This window comes from Dasypus novemcinctus, chromosome 24 (genome assembly GCF_030445035.2).
Source record: "Dasypus novemcinctus isolate mDasNov1 chromosome 24, mDasNov1.1.hap2, whole genome shotgun sequence".
Taxonomy (NCBI): domain Eukaryota; kingdom Metazoa; phylum Chordata; class Mammalia; order Cingulata; family Dasypodidae; genus Dasypus; species Dasypus novemcinctus.
Window position 1 is genome coordinate 2,755,733 of NC_080696.1, and position 19,275 is coordinate 2,775,007.

The window sequence follows — 19,275 nt, forward strand, 5'->3', positions numbered from 1 at the left end:
AGCCCCTCCCTCGCGCTGGGGCAGGGGCTGCAGGCCGGGGCGGGGGCACCAGAGCTCTAGCAGGTGGGTGCCATTCGAGGCGGGTCTGGGGAGCCCCAACAGGCAGCTGCGGCCCCAGGACCCCCGTCTGCCCGCGGAGCAGAGGCAGCAGCCCCAGGGCAGCCCCGGCCGTTTCCGGGGGACAGTGGCGCAGCGCCGCCCAGGCCGCAGAGAGGAAACCAGGTCGGGCCGTGCAATTCCTGGAAGGAAGCGCGCACCTCTGGAATGTGGCCGAGGCAGGATCCTCCAGCGCCCGCTGGCCTGTCCCAGGAGCCGCCCAGGAAGGGGCCGCGGCGGCCAGGGGGGCTGCCACCCCGCGCCCAGGCCCGCCCCGCCTGCCGCCAGCCCCCCGCCTCGCGGCACCGGCCCACGCGGGCCCTGGGGGGCCACGGCCCTCCTGTCTAGGTCTCGGCGTCCCGCCCGCGGGTGCGGGGGTCCCTGAAGTGGCAGGGCCATCAGGGCGCAGGGGTGAGAAAGGTCTGTCCTCCTTCCCGCCCTGCCCCTGGCCCCAGCCCCTGGGGCAGAGAAGGCGCCGGCGCTGGTGTGGAGGGGGCCCTGGACGAGGCCTCCCCAGGCCCTGGCACACCTAGCCTGGGGGGGACACGTCCTGAAATCACCTTCCCACTCGGCCGGAAGAGGCCCCTGATGGCCCCAGTGGGCGGCCTCCTGCCTGGAGCCATCGGGCCGATGGGGCGGCCGGCCTGGGCCCAGAAGGCTCCGGGGCACGGGGGTCTTTCCGGCTTTGTCCTTGGCGCGGCTGCCCTCGGGGGCTTTCCCGGGCTCTCGGGGGCCCCGTTCTCTGCGGGGCATCAGTGGTGACTCTCCCCTGTCCCCTGCACTGCCTTGCTTCCAGGGCGCCTGAGGGGCGGGGGTGGCCCTGTCCCTAGGCTGGGAGTGAGCGGGCGGCAGAGGGCAGCCCAGGCCTGGGGCCACCGGGGCTTCTCCTGTGGGCGAGAGGATGCTCAGGAGAGTCGGAGCGCAGGGGTGCGGCCACCCCCCCAGGGTTAGGGGTGGCTCAGAGGGTCAGGCCGGCAGCCGGGGCCGGGCCATCCTCAGCTTAGGCCTGGAGAAGGGACACTGGCCCTGGAGAGGCGGCCCCCTGCTGGTGCTGCCCCACCCCGGGAGAAGCTAGAAGCTCGAGGTCAGTGGGTGGGTCCCAGCAGCCTGAGCAGGAGGGCGGTGGCAGGCAGGGGCAGGGGCAGGGGCTCGGCAGGACTCTCCAGGCCCCCTGGGCGCAAACCTGAGGGGGGGGGGGGGGAAGGAACTCCCTCCATGCCCCATCCTGCCTCTGCTTCCATCCTCTCCTGGCAGCCTGCCCTCGGGCGGGGCCGTGACCCCATCAGGCTGGAGGGGGACGCCGCCAGGCCAGGGGCTGGGGACCACCCCCGGTCTTCACTGCCGGGCCCTCAGCCGAGCCACCTGCAGCCCTGGGGCAGGGAAGGAAGGAAACGGGGCTGGAAGGGAAAGAGGCAACGAGAGGCAGGTGGATGTGCTCGCCGGGGGCCACACACACTCACCACGGCCTCACGCACGCCAGGGCTTTCGGCAGCCCCTGGAAGGAGCCTGGGGCCTGCCCGGCCCTGTCGCAGGACCCTGCCACGCTCAGACACACCAACCAGCAAACAGCCACGCGGGACAGACACACAGACAGGTGGGCACCCGGGCGCTGGACGCCTGACCGCTGGCACTGCCGCTCACGCCTGCACCCCCACGCGCGGGCGGGGCCTCTGCAAAGCGGCGCAGGGTGGGAGGTGGCACTGGCGCTGGGACGACGTGGGTGAGCAGGAGAGGGAAGGCACCCCAGGGAGCGAAGGTGGCTCTTGCGGAGGTTTGGGGCAGGAGCGCAGGGGCGAGGCTTGAGGACGCGTGGGGCCCCATCTGGTGGGGTGGGGGGCGGGCAGGAGGCTGGTCCCAGCACAGAGCCCGGCTGGGGAGCAGCCCCTGCCCCCTCCCAGCCTAACCTGGGGGGGGGCGGGCAGGAAAGGGGCAGGCAGCAGCCTCAGGCAGCCCCAGCAGCGGCCTCCTCCCCAGGCCCACAGCCTCCCGTGGGGGCCACCTCGGGTGCCCCCCCGGGGCGGAAGGGAACCCTGAGCCCCTTAGAAAGTGGCTGCCTGCTCCTGGGCCAGGGTCAGGCTGAGTCCTAGGCCATCCCTGGTGAGGGGGGGGCCCAGCCTGCCAGAACCTTCCCTGGCTGCCCACGCTGCAGCGAGGCCCGCAGCCCCCTCGCCCACTCTCCCTCCTCTTTGACATGACGGGGGCTGAAGGGACAAGGGCTCTGGGGCCCTTACGGCGAGGTCATGGGCTGCGGGGGCCTGGGCTGCCGGCCCACGCCCAGAAGCAAGCAGATGGCTGGTCTGGGCTGGGCCCGGGTGGGCCTGCTCGGGCGGGGGCCCTGCTGGGCCAGGGAGGGGAGGTGACGGGGTCTGGAATTCCTCTCCCTGCCTCCGCCGCCCCTCCGCCGCCCTTCCCCCACCCCTCTCCCACCCCTGCCCCCACCCCCTCCCCTCTCCTCTACCTCCACCTCCCCTCCGCCCCTTCCTCCCTCCTCCCTCCCCCCTGCCCCCCACCTCCCCTCTGCTCCCCCCTCTCCCCGCCACCTCCCCTCTCCCTCACCCCGGCCCTGGGGAAGCCGGCAGAACGCGGGGGACGCAGGAGGGGGCGGGAGGCGCGGGCCGGGGCCCCTCTGCGCAGCCCGCGCCGCCAGCCCCGCCCCGGCCTCGCACATCTGGGCAGGGCGCGGGCCCCGCGGCGCAGCTGGGCGGCCCTCTGGCCGGGGCGGGACGGGGGCGGACGCCGTCGGAGCTGCGGGCGGGCGGCGGCCGGAGCTGGAGCAGTGGACGCAGCGGCGGTGAGTGCGGGGCTCAGCCGCCCCAGGCTTGGGCCGAGACCCCCCACATCCCCCTGGGCCGGGCGGGAGGGGGGCAGATCCGCAAGCCCCTTCTGCAGCAAGGCGACAGGGCAGGGAGGCGGACAGGCCCGGGGGCGGGGGCTCCCACCCGCGCTCCGGGACCCCACACCGTGCTCCGCGAGGGTCGAAGCTGGAGGGCCCCTGTACCCGGGCCGTCGGGGCAGCTGGGTCGGGGCCGCGGGCCGATTTGCCTGGCCGAGGTGGAGCCCGGGGGTTGAGAGCGGAGGGCTTGGGGGCCCAGGGGCCCGCAGACCCGAGGTGGGGCAAGGCCGGCCAGTGGCTGGCGAGCGGCCAGGCCTGCGCCTGGAGCTGGGCGGCCCCCGGGCAGCTCTGGTTTCTCCTGGGGCGGCGTGGGGCGCGTGGGGCGGCGTGGGGCGCATGGAGGCGGCGTGGGGGCGGCGTGGGGCACGTGGAAGAGGCGTGGGGGCGCGTGGGGGCGGCGTGGGGCGCGGTGGGGTCTGGCCGCCGTGGCCCGAGCCTGGCTGGATAAGGAGGCCGCCTGTGGACGGCTGGAGGGCTGGAGCTCTACAACGCCCACCCAGAGAAGAGCCAGCCCCAGCCCCCAATGTCAGGGAGGTAATGGGGGCTGGTGGGCGTGGGGGGGGTTGTTTGTGAACCGGCTGCTGCCGGTGGTGAGTCCCCAAGGGGTGGGACAGGATGTATGGAAAGAGAAGGTGAGGACAGGGGCCGCCACGGGAGCCTGTTTCTGTGGCCCCTGCCCCTCCCAGCCTCCTGCCGTGGCCCCCTCCTCGAGGCCCTCTCCAGAGACGCCCTCTCCAGAGATGGGTGGGACAGCCCTGGGGGTCCCGTTTTCTCTGTCCCTTGGACCCCAGGAGCCCAGGCTGTGGCTCAGGAGAAAGCCTGTGGCCTCACCTTGTCCTGCTCCCTGGGGTGGGGAGTTGGGGGGGAGAGCCCCATGTGAAAGGAAGCCAGGGTGGGGGCATGGCAAGCTCGGGGGGGCTCTCTGTGCCCAGCCCAAATGCCCCCACCCCAGGAAGAGCTTGGAGGACTCACTCCATCGGGCAAAAAGCCCTAGCCCTCTGTGAGGCTGGGGTTTCTCTGGGGTGGGGGTCTTGGGTGTGACTTGGCCACATTCTATCCTGGTCCCCTGTGACAGAACTCACCTGCTGGATGGAAATCAGGGCAGGGGTCAGTGAAGCTGAAGATTAGAGGTCAAGACGCGGCCAAGGGTTAGGCGTGGTAGGTTCGGGGCCAGTCCACGGGCAGAAGGGCCAGGGGGCAAGCGGGGCCCGTGGGTGGGTAGGGTTAGAGTGTGTCGATAGGCACGGTAGGGGTCAGTCCATGGCCAGGGTAGGGGCCAGGTGGAGGCCAGAGTTGGGCCTGTGCTTGTAGCCACAAAATGGAGTTACTTTCTGTCAATCAAATGGCCCCACCCAGTTATTCCCAAACCCCTAAGCAGGACCCGTCCTGAGTTGGGTGGGCCCCTGGACCGATCTGGCTCCCCGCTTCCAGCCGTGGACTCTGCCCAGACCGTGTTCTGGGAGGGGACACTGTCCTGAGCCGCTGTCGGCGTGCTCTCCAGTGCTTCCTGGGTGTGTGTGGCGGGGTGACGCGAGAACACGCAGCGCGGGAGCGCCTGCCTGCGTGACTGCCCCTCCACGCCCAGCGCCCGAGGCATCGGCTGGGTCCTCCTTTGATCCCGACCGGCTCAGGCCCACCTCCTGGCCCGAAGCACCTCCACACGACCAGTGTAGAAGGCTCAAAAAGAGCAAAAGCTGCTGGCAAGAGAAATTTCCAAGTCCACACCGCAAAGGAAGGAACGCTGCTCCTGTCTGCCCAGCGGCACCCATGGGTCCCACCAGCCCCCTCATGTGGCGCATTTTGCGGGGAAGGGCACCGAGGCACAGAAAGGCGACACTCAGGCCACGTACTGTGCCAGACCCTAGCCATCCCTGAGGCCAGCGCAGGGACCCGTGTAGCCCACCTCGGGCATGGCAGGTGCCTGACCAGCTCTGGGAATTTGGAGATTGTAGGCACAGGGGGTGGACCTGGACCCCAACCTGGAGTGACAGGCCGAGCCCTTCCCTGGAGGGGCTGGACCGTCTTCCCCAGGTGCCAGAGCCTCGGTCCAGAAAACGTGCTAGTTCATTCAGCAGAGTGTTTCCCCAGCACTTAGCACAGAGCCTGACACCCCCCAAAACAAAACAGTCGAAACAATGCGCAAGGAAGGTGGCCAGCGCCTCCCGGGTGGCCCCCTCCGGCCCCCACCCAGGAAAGAACTGGTCCACGTCTTCCCCCCCGCACTCTGGAGGGGAGAAGCCTGGACTGCGGTGTTGCCGGTTTCCGCGGTGTGAGCGCTCCCCCTGGGCGGATCCCCCCGGAGCAGGCGGCATCCCCTTTCAGCAGCCCCTGCAGCCCGGCTCCGGCCTGGCCCCTGACCCCACGCCCGCCCTGCTGTCCAAGTGCCACAGCCGGCCCCGTCCTTATCCGGGCTCCTGGACACCTCCACGCAGGAGATGGGAGCACGCTGTGCATACCGTGGGGGTCTGGGAGCCTACCCTGTGAACTGGGGGGGGCGTGCCGGGGCCGCTCTGTGCCATGTGCAAACGCCCCGATCAGGCCCCTGGCCCTGGAGAGGAGCGGGCTCCGGGCAGCCCCCACCTCTGCTCAGGGGGCACCCAGCCCCCCAGCTGGGGCAGCAGCAGTGGTGACCTGGGACATGGCCAAGTGGCGCCGCTGAGCAGCTCTTCTCAAACTTTGACGGAACCCCGAGTCACCTGGGGATCTTGCCAAGAGACAAGTTCCGACTCAGCAGGTCTGGGGTGGGGCCTGAGGCTCTGCATTCTGACAAGCAGGTGCTCTGAGGCCATGGGGAGCTGGCCCTAGGCTCAGAACCTCAGGGACACCAGCTCCTAGAGAGTAAAGTAAAGCCCTCTCGCCTCCCTCGAGCTTGAGCTCCCTCCTGCTCGCTCCCCTACGCCCACTGCCCCTGCCCGGCTCCTCCATCCTATTGAAATGCCTGTTCCCAGGCCCTCCTCGCTTGACCTCTCGAAGCTCCAGCTCCGCGCCCTTCTCTTCTGCTGCTCCTGGAAGCCCCCGCAGCCCCTGGGCCAGCCCCTCCTCCTCCTCTTTCAGCCGCCTCCCTCCCCCGGACCCTCGCCCCACCTGTCCCGTGACAGTATGGCTCATCTCCAGCCCCCACTCCCCCCAACCTCCAAGACCCTTCTCTGCCGCATACTCGGTATGTTCTCCCAACAGTGTCAAAACCACACCCCAAACCTGCCCCCCGCCCAGCCCCCAAAGCGTTTTCCATCCATCTCAGGGGGCACATGAGCCAGTCTCGCCCTTGCCACCGTCCTCTTCCTCACCCCCACCAGCCTCCTTGTTGCTTTAATTCCTGCGCAGCTCAGAGCTGCCCCCCTTCTGTCTCAGGCACAAGCCGCCGCGCCCCGCTCCTGGTGGCTGCAGGGTCCGATGGGGCCCCTGCTCTCTCTGATCCCCGCTCGCGCTGTGCCGCTTGGACCTCTGCTACTGCCCCTCGTTTCAGCTGGGTCGAGAGGCGGGCTGCGGCCTGCCAAGCACCCCCGGTCCCCGCCTGCTCCCCTGCCTGAAATCCTGGACTGTGTGTTCGGTCTCCCCACCAGGCTGGGGGCCCCTAGGTGGGGTCCCGGTGCCCACAACCCCCAGCTCCTGGCAGAGGGGGCAGCCAAACGCATCGGGGAGGATCCTGCGTGGAACAGAGCAATGGGGGGAAGGTGTTTCTGAGGCCAGCTGGGACTGTGGGACTGAGAATTAGATATTAAGGAATTGCCGTCCATTTGGGGAGACATGATAGAGGGGATGGGATTTTTTTTTTCTTTTTTTGAGGAACCAGGGCTGGAGATTGAACCCAGGACCTGGTGTGTGGGAAGCCGGTGCTCGATACTGAGCCACGTCGGCGCCACTGACTTGGTTCCTTCATTTTTGTTCTCTTGTTTACTGGTTTCAGGAGACACCAGAGACCGACCTTGGGACCTTCCATGTGGGAAGCAGGCGCTCAGGAGCCACATCCACTCCCTGGAATTTTTTTGAAAAGTTTTCTGTGCCCTGCGTAAGAAACCCATAGGGAGACCCTAACCCACCCGGTGAGCCTGTGCCCTGCGTGGGTGAGAAGTTGGTCTCTCTATATATATGTTATGTTTTGTTTTCCCTGTATGAATGAATGGATAAATAATTTAGGGGCTTGAATGGGTTCCTCTTTTTCCTAAAGGTTGACTGCTCGCCTGTGTTGTTTGTGACATATTCAGCCTTGTTTCCTGCGATAGTGTCTATTGACGACGCGGCAGACAGGCGTGGAAAGGTCTGCGTGCGCGTCCTCCTCGCTGTTACAGGTGCAGACTCTACGTGGCCTTTAAGTTGCTGCTGTTTAATGTGTGGGTTATATCTGTGCAAAAATATCCTCTAAATTCATCCCTGGCTGGGAAGAATTTACTTGGATATAAAATTAAGGGTCATAATTTATTTCCCTGAAGGCTTTGTAGGCATTCTCCAATATTACATTTTGTTGCATGAATATCTTTGCATATTTGGCTTGAATTTTTACCCAGACCCTAAAATAAATCTGGGAACAGAAAAAAAAGAAGTGTTTTGCAGAATTTCTAGGTGAAACAACATATCTGGGTTTTGCTTCAAAGGACTCCAGCCAAAAGTAAAGAAATAAAATAAACAGGTATTCAGTGAGAAAACAAAGGAGCAAATAAATCCCATTCTGCTTGTCCGTTCCCGTCCACAGCCTCGGGCCCTGCGAGGATGCTGGCGGTGCCGGAGCTGGGCCTGCAGGGGCTGCACATTGGTAAGCCGCCCGCTGCCCGCTCTCCCCCCCCTCCCCCAGCTCTGAGACACAACCCCCCCGGGGCTGTCCACATGGGCGTCCCCTAGCAGGGGTTCCTGGGAGTTGGTGTGTGCAGGGAAGGTCTGTGCAGGACAGTGTGTGTGCCTACAGCCCTACACAAAACTGTGTGTGCGTGTGCGGGTGCAAGCGTGGGTCTGTGTCCACAGGCCGCCTGTGTGTGTGCGTGTCTACAGTCCATGTCCACAGGACTGTGTGTGTGCGCGTGTGCAAGGGTGGGTCTGTGTCCACAGGCCGCCTGTGTGTGTGTGCGTGTGCACGTGTGTGTGTGTCCACAGCCCGTGTCCACAGGCCGCCTGTGTGCATGTGCACGTGTGTGTGTGCGCGTGTGTCCACAGCCCATGTCCGCAGGCCTGTGGGCGTGGGCGTGGACAGGGTGGCGGTGTGTTCTCTGCAGGGCTGCGGCGCAGGCCCTGCCTCAGGAAGTCGCCTCACAAAGCCGGGCGGGCGGGCCCTTCCTTCCTGCCTCCCTTCCCAGGCTCGATGCACCTCGGCCGGAGCCGGCGCCGGAGCCGGCGCCGGAGCCGGCGTGGGCTCGGGCCGCAAGGGCTGCCTGTGGAAGGGAGCCCTCGAGGGTCCCCGCCATGGCCTGTCCCTCTGGCCTGGCAGGGCACTTCCCAGAGCCCCCCACCCCCCGCTAGGGAGTGGCTGGGAGCCGTCCCGGGCCCCCGCAGGGCTGCTGAGAGCACAGGTCCCGGCCAGCTTAGCTGGCAGCTGACCCCCGCGGCCCCCCTGGCCAGCGCCCCAGGCCCCACCCAGGCATCTCGTCCAGGCACCCCGAGGGGGCCTTAGCGCAGCCCTCACCTGGGCCGGCCCAGCCAGGCCCCCCACTCCACCACCGCTCGTGTCTCCGAGCTGGGCCTCGGCTGCTCCCACCAGAGGCCTAGCCCGGGCCTGGCCACGGGAGGGTCCAGGGAGCCTCCGGTCCCAGCTGCTGGCCGGAGCTGTGTGCAGACTTCCCGGTGTGCGGCCGGCCCCCGTCTTGGGGAGGGGGGAGCTGCGCCCGCCCCAGCCTGGGCCTGTCTGTGTCCTGACTGGGGCCACAAGGCTGGACTAAGGGGGAGGGCGCGGCCCCGCTGCCCCGTGGTCTGTGGTTTCCCCGCCTCTCCTGCCTTCTCACCCCCACCCCACCCCGGAGCTTCCCCGCCTTCCGCCCTGGACTCAGTCTCCCCACCGCAACGCTTCCCCGTCTCCCTGCCTCCCCCGCTGCATCTGGGCCTGAGATGCATCTGGGCCCACCCCCGCGTAGCCTCCAGGGAGGGGCTGGCCCCAGCCGAGGTGCCACCTCCCCCCCCCCCCCGGAAGCCCACGGCAGGCCCGGCACGTCCGCAGGCTCCTCCGGTTCCCCAGACACGTCGCAAGGGGTCACTGTGAAGGAACCGGCCACACCCTGACCCCCAGCACCCCCCCAGTCTGTCCTTCCCTGGCAGGGGGCCCCTTGCCCTGCCCCGGCAGGGGCTGACGGACCCTCCCAGCGCCTGGCCAGCCCCCCGCCCGCTGGCGGGATGACCTGCCGTCTCGTCTCTGCAGGCTCCAGCCCCGAGCAGTCCCCCGTGCCCACCCCGCCCGGCTCCCCGAGGACCCAGGAGAGCTGCGGCATTGCGCCCCTCACGCCCTCGCAGTCCCCGGTAAGCCGGCGCAGGGATCGGGGCAGTGCCCAGGGGTGGCCTCTGGAGCGCAAGGCCGGGGTCTGGAGGGGTGGGGGAGCTGGGGGGCAGCCAAGGCCCCACAGGGCTGGCATGGGTGGCCGGCCGCAGGGGTGGCCCCGGGCACGTGGCTTTTCTGAGTCGCAGGGCGGGGGGCCCCTGGGGCAGCCACAGCCCCACGTCCTGACTGCGGGCGGCCGAGCCACACTGCCGACCACGCATACTGCTAGCTGGAGGCCCTGGGGTGTGACCCTCCGAGCTCCTGGGCCCCCACTGGACAGGATGGCCCTGCTGGCCATCGGGGACCCCCCAAGAGCCCAGGCCTGGCCTGAAGGTTTGTGTCACTGGCTGCAGGGACCAGGGAGAAGGTGTACACGCAGGCCCCCGGGGGCAGCCCTGCTCCCAGCTGGGCCCGGCTGGAGGAGGCCACGGGGGCGTGCGGGGGGGGGGGGGGGGGGGCGGGACGCAGCCCTGGTGGTACCGCGGCAGGAAAGCAGGGCAGGAGCCAGAAACTGCGCGGGGCCACCTGCAGGCCTTGGCGCTTTCTGAGCAGTTGGCGGCTCCGGGGTGGGCCAGGGCGGGTGGGAACACCGCCAGCGGAGCGCCCCCAAGTGCGGCGGGCCAGGCCCGGCTGTGCGCTCACGCTCGGTTCTGCGCTTGCAGAAGCCGGAGGCCCGAGCCCCCCCGCAGGCCCCCTTCTCCGTGGTGGTGGCCATCGACTTCGGCACCACCTCCAGTGGCTACGCCTTCAGCTTCGCCAGCGACCCCGAGGCCATCCACATGATGAGGTGAGCGTGCAGGCTGGGGGTGGGGGGCTCTCATCCTGGGAGGGCTGGCCCCCGGCTTCCTGCTTGGGGAGAGGTGGGAGCACGGGCCCCAGGCCGGAGCAGGGCCTGCCCACGGCAGCGAAGGCTGGGCTGTGTTTTGAATTATTTTGAGGTATATTTTTATTTTTTACTGAGATACAACAGACATAGTAAAATAGATCTTTTTTCTGGACTTGTACAAACACAGGTATATATTAACACAGATATACATATGCTCATATAGGGTTTTTTTTAATAAACATGGTATATCATACAACTTACTTTATATTAAACTTTCAACACCAACTTACAGATATTTCACGTCAATATATACTGAGGAAGTAGTCTTGGCCCAATGGATAGGGCGTCCACCTACCACATGGGAGGCCCACGGTTCAAACCCTGGGCCTCCTTGACGCATGTGGAGCTGGCCCACACGCAGTGCTGATGCGCGCAAGGAGTGCCCTGCCACACAGGGGTGTCCCCCGTGTAGGGGAGCCCCACGCACAAGGAGTGCGCCATAAGGAGAGTCACCCAGCGCGAAAGAAAGTGCAGCAGGGGGCCGCACACATGGAGAGCTGACACAACAAAAAGAAACACAGATTCCCAGTGCCACTGATAAGGATAGAAGCAGTCAGAGAAGAACACATAGCGAATAGACACAGAGAGCAGACAACTGGGGGGGGGGAAGGGGAGAGAAAAAAAAAAAAATATATATATATATATACTGAGCTACTCCTTTTTCTGGAACAGGTGTGTAGTATTCCATAGTCATAGATGTGTCATAATTTACCCAGTCCCCTATTGAAAATTTTTGGGTTTTTTTCAGTTCCTCTCACTTTTCACTATTACAAAAGTGCTGCAGTGACTATCTGTCTTTGGTAACTTGTGCTGGGATTTCTACAAGATGAACCCAAGAGGTGGATCCTGAGTCAACATCTCAAATGTTGCAAAGAAATGCAAAGAAACGCAAGTTCAGAGGGTTTACCGAGTCCATAAGTCATGCAGTTTTTATGAAAGAGAAATTGTGAAAATCCATTCTCAGGTTTTCAGGCTTTGTTTGAACACAGCATTTGTTCAAAATGCTCCTATGGACCTCAAGGCCCTGATCCTTTAATGTACCTTAGGTGGGCTGCCGCCAGTGACCCCAAAACTCCCCCAAAACCCCAGGGTTCCCCGGAGCTGGGAGGCTGGAAGGGTGGATGAAGAGATGGACAGAGAGGTCACTGCCCCAAAGCTGTAAGGGACCCGGGCTGGGAGAGCCTGGACTGTCCTGCCTGCCTTTGCTCCCTCCACCGCCACAGAGGCTGCAATGGCTCTGGGCACTTACAGCCTTCTAGGAGCTGCAGGCCATCCCAGTGGCGTGCTCCTCAGCACACACGCTGAGCACCACTAGCTCTTGGCCCTGTCCTGGGCATGTGACAGTCACAGGAGTAACTTGGGGGGGTCCTGGCCTCCTCCCTTACCCGCCCCTCCACCAGCCACCAAGCCCCATCACTTCTGGTTCTCCCCACGTCTCTGGAATCCCACCCACTTCTCTCCATGGCCACCACTCCTGCCGCAGGTTAGCCCACCCTCTCTCAGTGCCTCCTCCATGGTTTGACTCCTCCATCCTCCCCCCTCCAATCTGTTGCTCCTGGGAACCTTTCTAAAGGTAAACCTGATCCCTCCTCTTCACTCCCCAACTTACAACACACCAAGAGAGAATTCTGATCCACATGCGCTGCCCTTCACCGGCTGACCTCGGCATCACTGTATCTTCTCCTGCCGCGTCAGAGCTGACGTACAGCCGGCTCCACGCGCTGCTTCCCCTGCCTGCATTCCCCATTCTTTCGCCAAAAGCCTGCTGCAGCAAGCCCGGCCTTGAGGGGTCGGGCCATGCAAGGAAGGAAGGCCTGGCCAGGCCAGCCAACCGGGCAGGGAGTGCCGGTGGAGGCCAGGCGCACCTGTGGACAGGGGCTCATTTCCGGGGGTACTGCCCAGATGGGCCGTGTGGGAAAGGTCATAAAAGGACTTAAGAGCCTGGCCTTACTGAGGTCGGTGGAGAATGGGCTGGAGGAGGGGAACCTGCGGCCAGGAGGAGGCCAGGCCAGGCAGTTGGATGATGGCCTGCTGCCACCACTGCGCGTGCCGCGTGGCGGGGTCTGACCGCTACCCCACAACAGGGAGTGGGAGCTGAGTGTGGCAGGGGACCCCGGATGCTGCAGGCAGTGTCCCTGGAGTTAGAGTGGTGTGAACTCTGCACGGGACCCAGGCGGCAGGGACTGCTGCCATTCCCACTGGACAGGTGGGGAGCCTGCCCCCAGGGAGGCCCTGACACGCCCAGGGGGCACAGCGGGCCCCACAGCTGACCGCCCTGTGTCTCCGCAGGAAACGGGAGGGCGGGGACCCAGGCGTGGCCCACCAGAAGACCCCAACCTGCCTGCTGCTGACCCCGGAAGGTGCCTTTCACAGTTTTGGCTACACTGCCCGCGACTACTACCACGACCTGGACCCCGAGGAGGCGCGAGACTGGCTCTACTTCGAGAAGTTCAAGATGAAGATCCACAGTGCCTCTGTGAGCCACGCTCCAACCAGGGCCGGGAGGGAAGGCGGGGCTGCGGCGGTCAGCGGATGGGAGGGGTGGGGTGGATGGGGCTGCAGAGGGCCGGGTGGAGGGGCGTCGTGAAGTAGGGTGGGCATGGTTGGGACTTGGCTAATAAGGGCGGTGTGGTTAAAGGAAGGGGCATTGGCTACGGGGGCGCGCCTGGTTGGAAGCACGGCTAGGGGTGGGCGTGGTTAGTGGGTGGGGCGTGGCTAGGGAGGGCGGGGTGGTTGGTGAGGGGCGTGGCTAAGGATGCGGGCGTGGTGGCAGGGGTGTGGCCAAGGACGACGGGCGGGTGGTGGAGGTGTGGTTGGGTGGGCGTGGTTAGGAGTGGGGCGTGGCTAAGGAGGGTGGGGCGGGACACAGCGCTAAGGTGAGATGGGCCAGAGAGGAGCGGTGCTGAAGTGGAGGGTGCTAAAGGCAACTGGGTGATTTTAAGAGGGGGGTAGTCAGGAAATGAGGGCACAGCTAAGGACCCCGCGCAGAACAGCCTGCGTCCCTGCCAGGATCTCTCCTTGAAGACCCAGCTAGAGGCAGTGAACGGAAAGAAAACGCCCGCCCTGGAGGTGTTCGCCCACGCCCTGCGCTTCTTCAAGGAGCATGCCCTTCAGGTGCGCTCTGCCCCTGCCTGCCCTAGACAGGGACCCCAGGCCTGCCAGTCCCCGCCTTCCCCCTCCGCTCACCCCTCCGTGCTCACCCCTCCCCCGCCCTGCCGAGCTGTCTCCTCCAGTCCCTGCCCTCCTGCCTGGCAGAGCTGCATCTGGCTCTGGGGGGTGGTCTTCCAACGCACCTGGGGTGCCCTCCCGGCTTTGATTAGTGCCTCCAGCTCCCACAGACGCCGAGGACTCCGCCCCCCAGCCAGTCTCCCCCTCTCTGCCCTCCAGGAGCTGAGGGAGCAGAGCCCGCTGCTGCCCGAGGAGGACCCTGTGCGCTGGGTGCTGACGGTGCCTGCCATCTGGAAACAGCCAGCCAAGCAGTTCATGCGGGAGGCTGCCTACCTGGTGAGCGCATGCAGGTCCCCAAGACGGAGCCGGGGGACAGAGGACTGGGCAAGAGCAAGAGCTTGGCCTGATCCACAGGGGGCTCCTGAGGGAGGACTGTGTCAGCGCTCACCGGTGGGTCCACATCAGTTGTCACTGGCTGCTGGGGGAGTGGGAGAGAGACGTCCCATTCCGAGAAGGGGCAGCTGGGAGCCAGCAGCAGCCGACACAGGAGCCTGGCAGGGCCCGAGGACATCCACTTGAGCCAGCATCAGGATTTGGGGGATTCACCCCTGACCCCTTAGAGAAAGAAGATTATGAAACTATGAAGGGAGCGTGGCCCATCTTTGTGGTCTTCCTACCACAAAAGGGGGAGGGGGGTCAGACTCTCCTCCAGGAGGACAGTGGCTCCCAGAACAAGACTCATTGCTTGGTTCTGCCCCTGCAGCCTTATGGGAAGGACCCTAAGGCCTCCAAAAGGGAGCTCAGGCCTGCTTGTGGGGCCTCCGGGAGGATACCAGGACCCCCCCATTCCACCACAGGAGCTAACCCTAGCCTGGTGGGCATCCCCCCAGCCAGAGCCCACGTGCACACGCCAGTGCCCTCCTGCCGTCCACCTGCCCTGCCTCCTCCCACATTTCCTGTCTGCCAGCTCAGGAAGGGCTGGGCCTGGGCAGGAAGTCTCGATACCCACCCCCACCCATCCACAACCTGGTCGGAATCCAGGGAATCCCAAAACCATAAAGTTCTTTCCATGGGGATCCCCTGCGCTGTGCAGGAAGTAACAGATCCCAAGTGTTTTTCTCCCTCCAACCGGCCAGGCTTGGTGCCTGGAATTCCGCCATTGGAATGGCCCTCTCTCTAGCCCAGAGTCCCATGAGGTTCTCCTGGGAGTAGGAGGCGTGTGGCCTTGTCTACACCAGCCTACTGGAGAAGAAGGTTCTGCGAGACAAGGCCGTGTCCTCCAATGGCGGCCTGGCCGCCGCTGCCGCTGCCACCCAGCCAGTGCTCACCTGGCCGGCCCTACACCTTGAAGGGGAACTTGCCACAGCCCCTGCCACCATGGGCAGCTTGGAGGGCAGATCCGGGTCGGCACTCTGTCCAGGGTCTCCCTGTGGCCCACTCTTTGGCGCCCTTGGCCACACCATGCCGTGCCCCTAGGTTGCTCAAAGGGCAGGTGTACAGCAGCTCCTAATTTGCAGGTGTAGGGCAGCTCCTAATTTGCACGAAGTGGAGGGGCCTGGGGCATTTAGCATGGGTGGGGTGCGATGGGAGGCGGTGGGAGCACCATAGGCCCTGGTTCCTCGCCCCAGGGTGCCACCGCAGGGGTGACAGCCCGCCACCCACCTCCAGGCTGGCCTGGTATCACGAGAGAACGCGGAGCAGCTCCTCATCGCGCTGGAGCCTGAAGCTGCCTCCGTCTACTGCCGCAAGCTGCGCCTGCACCAGCTGGTGGACCTGAGCGTGCGGGCCCTGGGCGGCAGGCGCCTGGGTGAGCGCCGCTCCATCGACTCCAGCTTCCGGCAGGGTGAGCACCCCAGGCGCACTGCAGGGCTGGCCTCGGGGGTCAGAATCCCGAGGCCGGGGCGCAGCCGGGCAGCAGGAGGAGCCCCATCTGAGGGGTGGAAACGTCGGGCAGCGGGAGAGGCAGCCTGTCCAGGGGAAGCCCAGTCCTGGTGGGGGAGACAGCCCCGTCCTGGGGGGTCCAATCTGAGGGCAGCGGTTCCATCTTGTTCTAGGGAAGCATGGACCAAGGGGCTGAAGGAAGCAGCCTGCGAGAGGGAGGGGTATGGGGCAGGGAGCACGCTCATGGACAGAGAGGGACAGCAGCCCCCCAACTCTGGCCAAAGGAGTCCCTTTTTCATTCCTTCAGGGCCTTTACACACCCCCCAAACTAAAGCCCTAGCCCTGATTTTGCCCTGGCCGTGTCCCCGTTCTGGGCTCCAGAGTCGGGATTTCCGTGGGCTCCAGCCCTGCCTCTCCAGGATCTGGGGCGCTGGCCACTCGGGTGCTCCCGGAGGCCTGTCGGAGGAGGGGGCTGGAGGAGGAGCTTGAGCATATCCCTGCCTCCTCACCTGTCACTCGTGCTTCCCCGACCCCCAGCCCGCGAGCAGCTGCGGAGGTCTCGGCACAGTCGCACCTTCCTGGTGGAGGCGGGCGTCGGAGAGCTATGGGCGGAGATGCAAGCAGGTGAGGGAGCCAGGGCATGGCGGGCGGTCCTCAGAGGGGAAGGGCACCTTGGCCGGCCGGCCCCAGCCCCTAAAAGCCCCTAACCTGGCAGTGCCCTCCCCGTCACTGCCCCCCACCCCACACACAGCTGCATCCCTAACTCGGTCCTCCCGGGGATCCTCCATGGACGCTCAGGCCGAGATGCAGAGCTCCTGGAGCAGCCCCCCCCCCCCCGCAGGCCCTGCACCCCTTTCGCAGTAGCCTGAGGTTCAAACTGGGGGCCCGGAGCAGGGTGGAGGCTGGGCGAGTCTGGAGGGGGCGCAGGGCTGAGGTCGGCCCCATGAGTGTGCCGCTCTCCGCCGCAGGAGACCGCTACATGGTGGCCGACTGTGGCGGGGGAACAGTGGACCTGACAGTGCACCAGCTGGAGCACCCCCACGGCACCCTCAAAGAGCTCTACAAGGCGTCAGGTGAGCAGCGGGGCAGCGCCCTCTGTGTCCAGCACGCCGCGCGCCAGCTCGGCCAACGCTCCCCGACCCCCCAGGAGGCCCCTACGGCGCGGTGGGCGTGGACCTGGCCTTTGAGCAGCTGTTGGGCCGCATCTTCGGCGAGGACTTCATCAGCACCTTCAAAAGGCAGCGGCCGGCGGCCTGGGTGGACCTGACCATCGCCTTCGAGGCCCGCAAACGCACGGCCGGGCCCCACCGGACGGGGCCACTCAACATCTCGCTGCCCTTCTCCTTCATTGACCTCTACCGCAGGCTGCGAGGCCACAGCGTGGAGACGGCCCTGCGCAGGAGCAGGTGGGCGGGAGCCAGGGCCGCGCAGGGCTTGCTGGGGGGGGGCCTGCCTGACTGCCTCACAAGGCACACATCCTGCCCGACAGAAGCAGGAGAGCTCCCGGGCCGGACAGGCCCCACCCCAGGACTGGGGGCCATTCTGGGCGCCCAGAAAAGGCCCAGCATCTATCCGGGCCCACCTGTTCCCAGGGCCAGCCAGGGCTCCTCCCCTGTCTCCTGGGTCCTCAGGCCTGGAGTTGCAGCGGGACCGCGCAAAGCCCCTGGAGAGAGGCGGGGGTGAGGGCGGGGGCCCAGCAGGCCCACTCCCGCGCACGGCGCCGGAAGCAGGGGCAGGCTGCGGGCCCTCGCCCACGGCTGTGCCCCCCTCGCCACCCGCAGCGTGAACTTCGTGAAGTGGTCCTCACAGGGGATGCTCCAGATGTCCTGCCAGGCCATGAACGAGCTCTTCCAGCCCACAGTCAGCGGGATCATCCAGCACATCGGTGAGTGCCTGTGCGCCCCCTCCATCCCACCCAGCAGCGCCTGGCGGCCCCCAGACACCTGCCCACGCTGGGGGGAGACCCAGAGTCATCAGGAACACCTGGAGGACAGCACCCATGGGGGCTGAGCAGAGATGACATGTAGCCTTGCCGAGTTAAGGAACCTCCACCTCTGGTGCCTCAGTTTCCCCATCTATAAAACGGGATATACCGAGTTCCCCAAAACGTTACCACAAAGATTGAGCGAGCTGAAATACCTAGAGGGTGAACGCAGTGTCTGACGTGCAGGAGGCATCTAGTACGTCCTTCTCCCTCCACGTTGTGGGGGGGAGTGAATGCTGGGGAGACCGTGAGGATTGCCAGGGCCCACTGTTTTTCTTTGTTTAGCTCCTCAAAACCAGGCTTTCATTTTAGAGTTGAAAGCTTCTTGTTGCCAGGAGGGTACATTCCTTCCCTGAGCCTGTGCGCGGCGCAAACTGGGGGGCCCCGCCCCCGCGCAGGGCGGCTCAGCGGCTCTCCCCCCCCCCCGCCCCTCCCGCAGAGGAGCTGCTGGCGCGGCCCGAGGTGCAGGGCGTGAAGCTGCTGTTCCTGGTGGGCGGCTTCGCGGAGTCGGCGGTGCTGCAGCACGCGGTGCAGTCGGCGCTGGGCGCCCGCGGCCCGCGCGTCGTGGTCCCGCACGACGTGGGCCTCACCATCCTCAAGGGCGCCGTGCTCTTCGGGCAGGCGCCGGGCGTGGTGCGCGTGCGCCGCTCGCCGCTCACGTACGGCGTGGGCGTGCTCAACCGCTTCGTGGCCGGGCGCCACCCGCCCGACAAGCTGCTGGTGCGCGACGGCCGCCGCTGGTGCACCGACGTCTTCGAGCGCTTCGTGGCGGCCGAGCAGTCGGTGGCGCTGGGCGAGGAGGTGCGGCGCAGCTACTGCCCCGCGCGCCCGGGCCAGCGGCGCGTGCTCATCAACCTGTACTGCTGCGCCGCGGAGGACGCGCGCTTCATCACCGACCCCGGCGTGCGCAAGTGCGGCGCGCTCAGCCTGGAGCTCGAGCCCGAGCCCGAGCCCGCCGCGCGCGCCGCCGACCCGCCGGGCGCGCCCCCCGGCCGCCGCGAGATCCGCGCCGCCATGCAGTTTGGCGACACCGAGATTAAGGTCACCGCCGTCGACGTCAGCACCAATCGCTCGGTGCGCGCCGCCATCGACTTCCTGAACAACTGAGGGCGCGCGGGGCGCGGCGCCCCCGCCCTCCTGCCCGGGGGAGAGGCGGTCCCGGGACGGTGGGTGAGGACACATCCAGAGACTCGGGCTTAGGGAAGGGGCCCTGGCCCCTGACTTGAGGGCCCGATGGCCGAAGGGGACGCCGCCCAGTGCGGAGAGGCCAGGCAGGCTGGGATGGTCTGCGGGACGGTGGCGCGCCCGGGTGTGGCAGAGGGCGTGTGACCCGAAGGCGTAACGGACCAGAAGACTGAGCCCTGGCCTGGACTCGGTGGGGCCGGGGGTAGGCCAAAGCGGAGCAGTAGGAGGAAGGGGGCTTGCAGGGCCGGAGCTGCGGGGCACAGCGCACTGGGGGGTCAGCCAGCGCGGGCGGAAGAGCCACAGGCGCACTCCAAAGGGGCGGGAGGGTCTCCTGGGTGAGACGCAGACCCCAGGATGGCTGCCAGAAGGCGATGGCTGGCCAAGGGGGTGCACATTAGGGCGAAAATAAGATGGGATGGAGTAGCTTGCAGGGGCCCTTTCCTTAGGACAAATGGCCCAAGGGGGCCAGCCATGAATGACCCCCTTGCACCATCATCCCAGCCTCAGAAGGGCAGCTCAGGAAGGGTAGGGAGGACACGGAGCACCGAGGGCTGGCTGCCTGCTCCTTCACAGGCCTCAGTTTCCTCAAGTGTGAAATGTCAAGCACACACACCCCCCACAACTGTGACCCGCAAAAACCCCCTATCTGAGAATCCCGAGACAATAAAGCATTGGTGGTCCAGGTGGAAGCAGAGCCCCCTGGTCCGGTCCGATGGGCCTGAGAACTC

The 19,275-nt window shown here is 66.1% G+C and overlaps 1 protein-coding gene across 7 annotated transcripts; it reads left to right on the top strand.

Annotated features, from left to right (window-relative positions):
- The first annotated feature begins 1,200 nt into the window (after positions 1-1,200).
- HSPA12B (heat shock protein family A (Hsp70) member 12B) lies at positions 1,201-19,236 on the top strand. 7 transcript variants are annotated; one of them, XM_058287481.2, is made up of 15 exons: positions 1,201-1,690; positions 6,897-7,032; positions 7,158-7,278; positions 7,680-7,739; positions 9,327-9,424; positions 10,106-10,230; positions 12,619-12,805; positions 13,339-13,443; positions 13,717-13,833; positions 15,166-15,340; positions 15,916-16,002; positions 16,347-16,451; positions 16,526-16,784; positions 17,160-17,263; positions 17,802-19,236. In XM_058287481.2, exons 4-15 carry the CDS (start codon positions 7,697-7,699, stop codon positions 18,467-18,469), a joined length of 2,073 nt encoding a protein of 690 aa, XP_058143464.1. In that variant the 5' UTR covers positions 1,201-1,690; positions 6,897-7,032; positions 7,158-7,278; positions 7,680-7,696; the 3' UTR covers positions 18,470-19,236. The 7 variants fall into 7 exon arrangements, with proteins under 7 accessions (XP_058143464.1, XP_058143463.1, XP_058143461.1 ...); XM_058287480.2 differs by lacking the exon at positions 1,201-1,690 and adding an exon at positions 2,799-2,887 and having other exon boundaries at positions 6,897-7,053; XM_058287478.2 differs by lacking the exon at positions 1,201-1,690 and adding an exon at positions 2,799-2,887.
- Positions 19,237-19,275: the final 39 nt, after the last annotated feature.

Bases quoted from the DNA above. Each gene is read 5' to 3' on its own strand.
- HSPA12B (XM_058287481.2), top strand. From the start codon at position 7,697: ATGCTGGCGGTGCCGGAGCTGGGCCTGCAGGGGCTGCACATTG. The intron at 9,425-10,105 runs GTAAGCCGGCGC...CTGCGCTTGCAG, and splicing joins TCACGCCCTCGCAGTCCCCG to AAGCCGGAGGCCCGAGCCCC. The intron at 15,341-15,915 runs GTGAGCACCCCA...CCCGACCCCCAG, and splicing joins CGACTCCAGCTTCCGGCAGG to CCCGCGAGCAGCTGCGGAGG.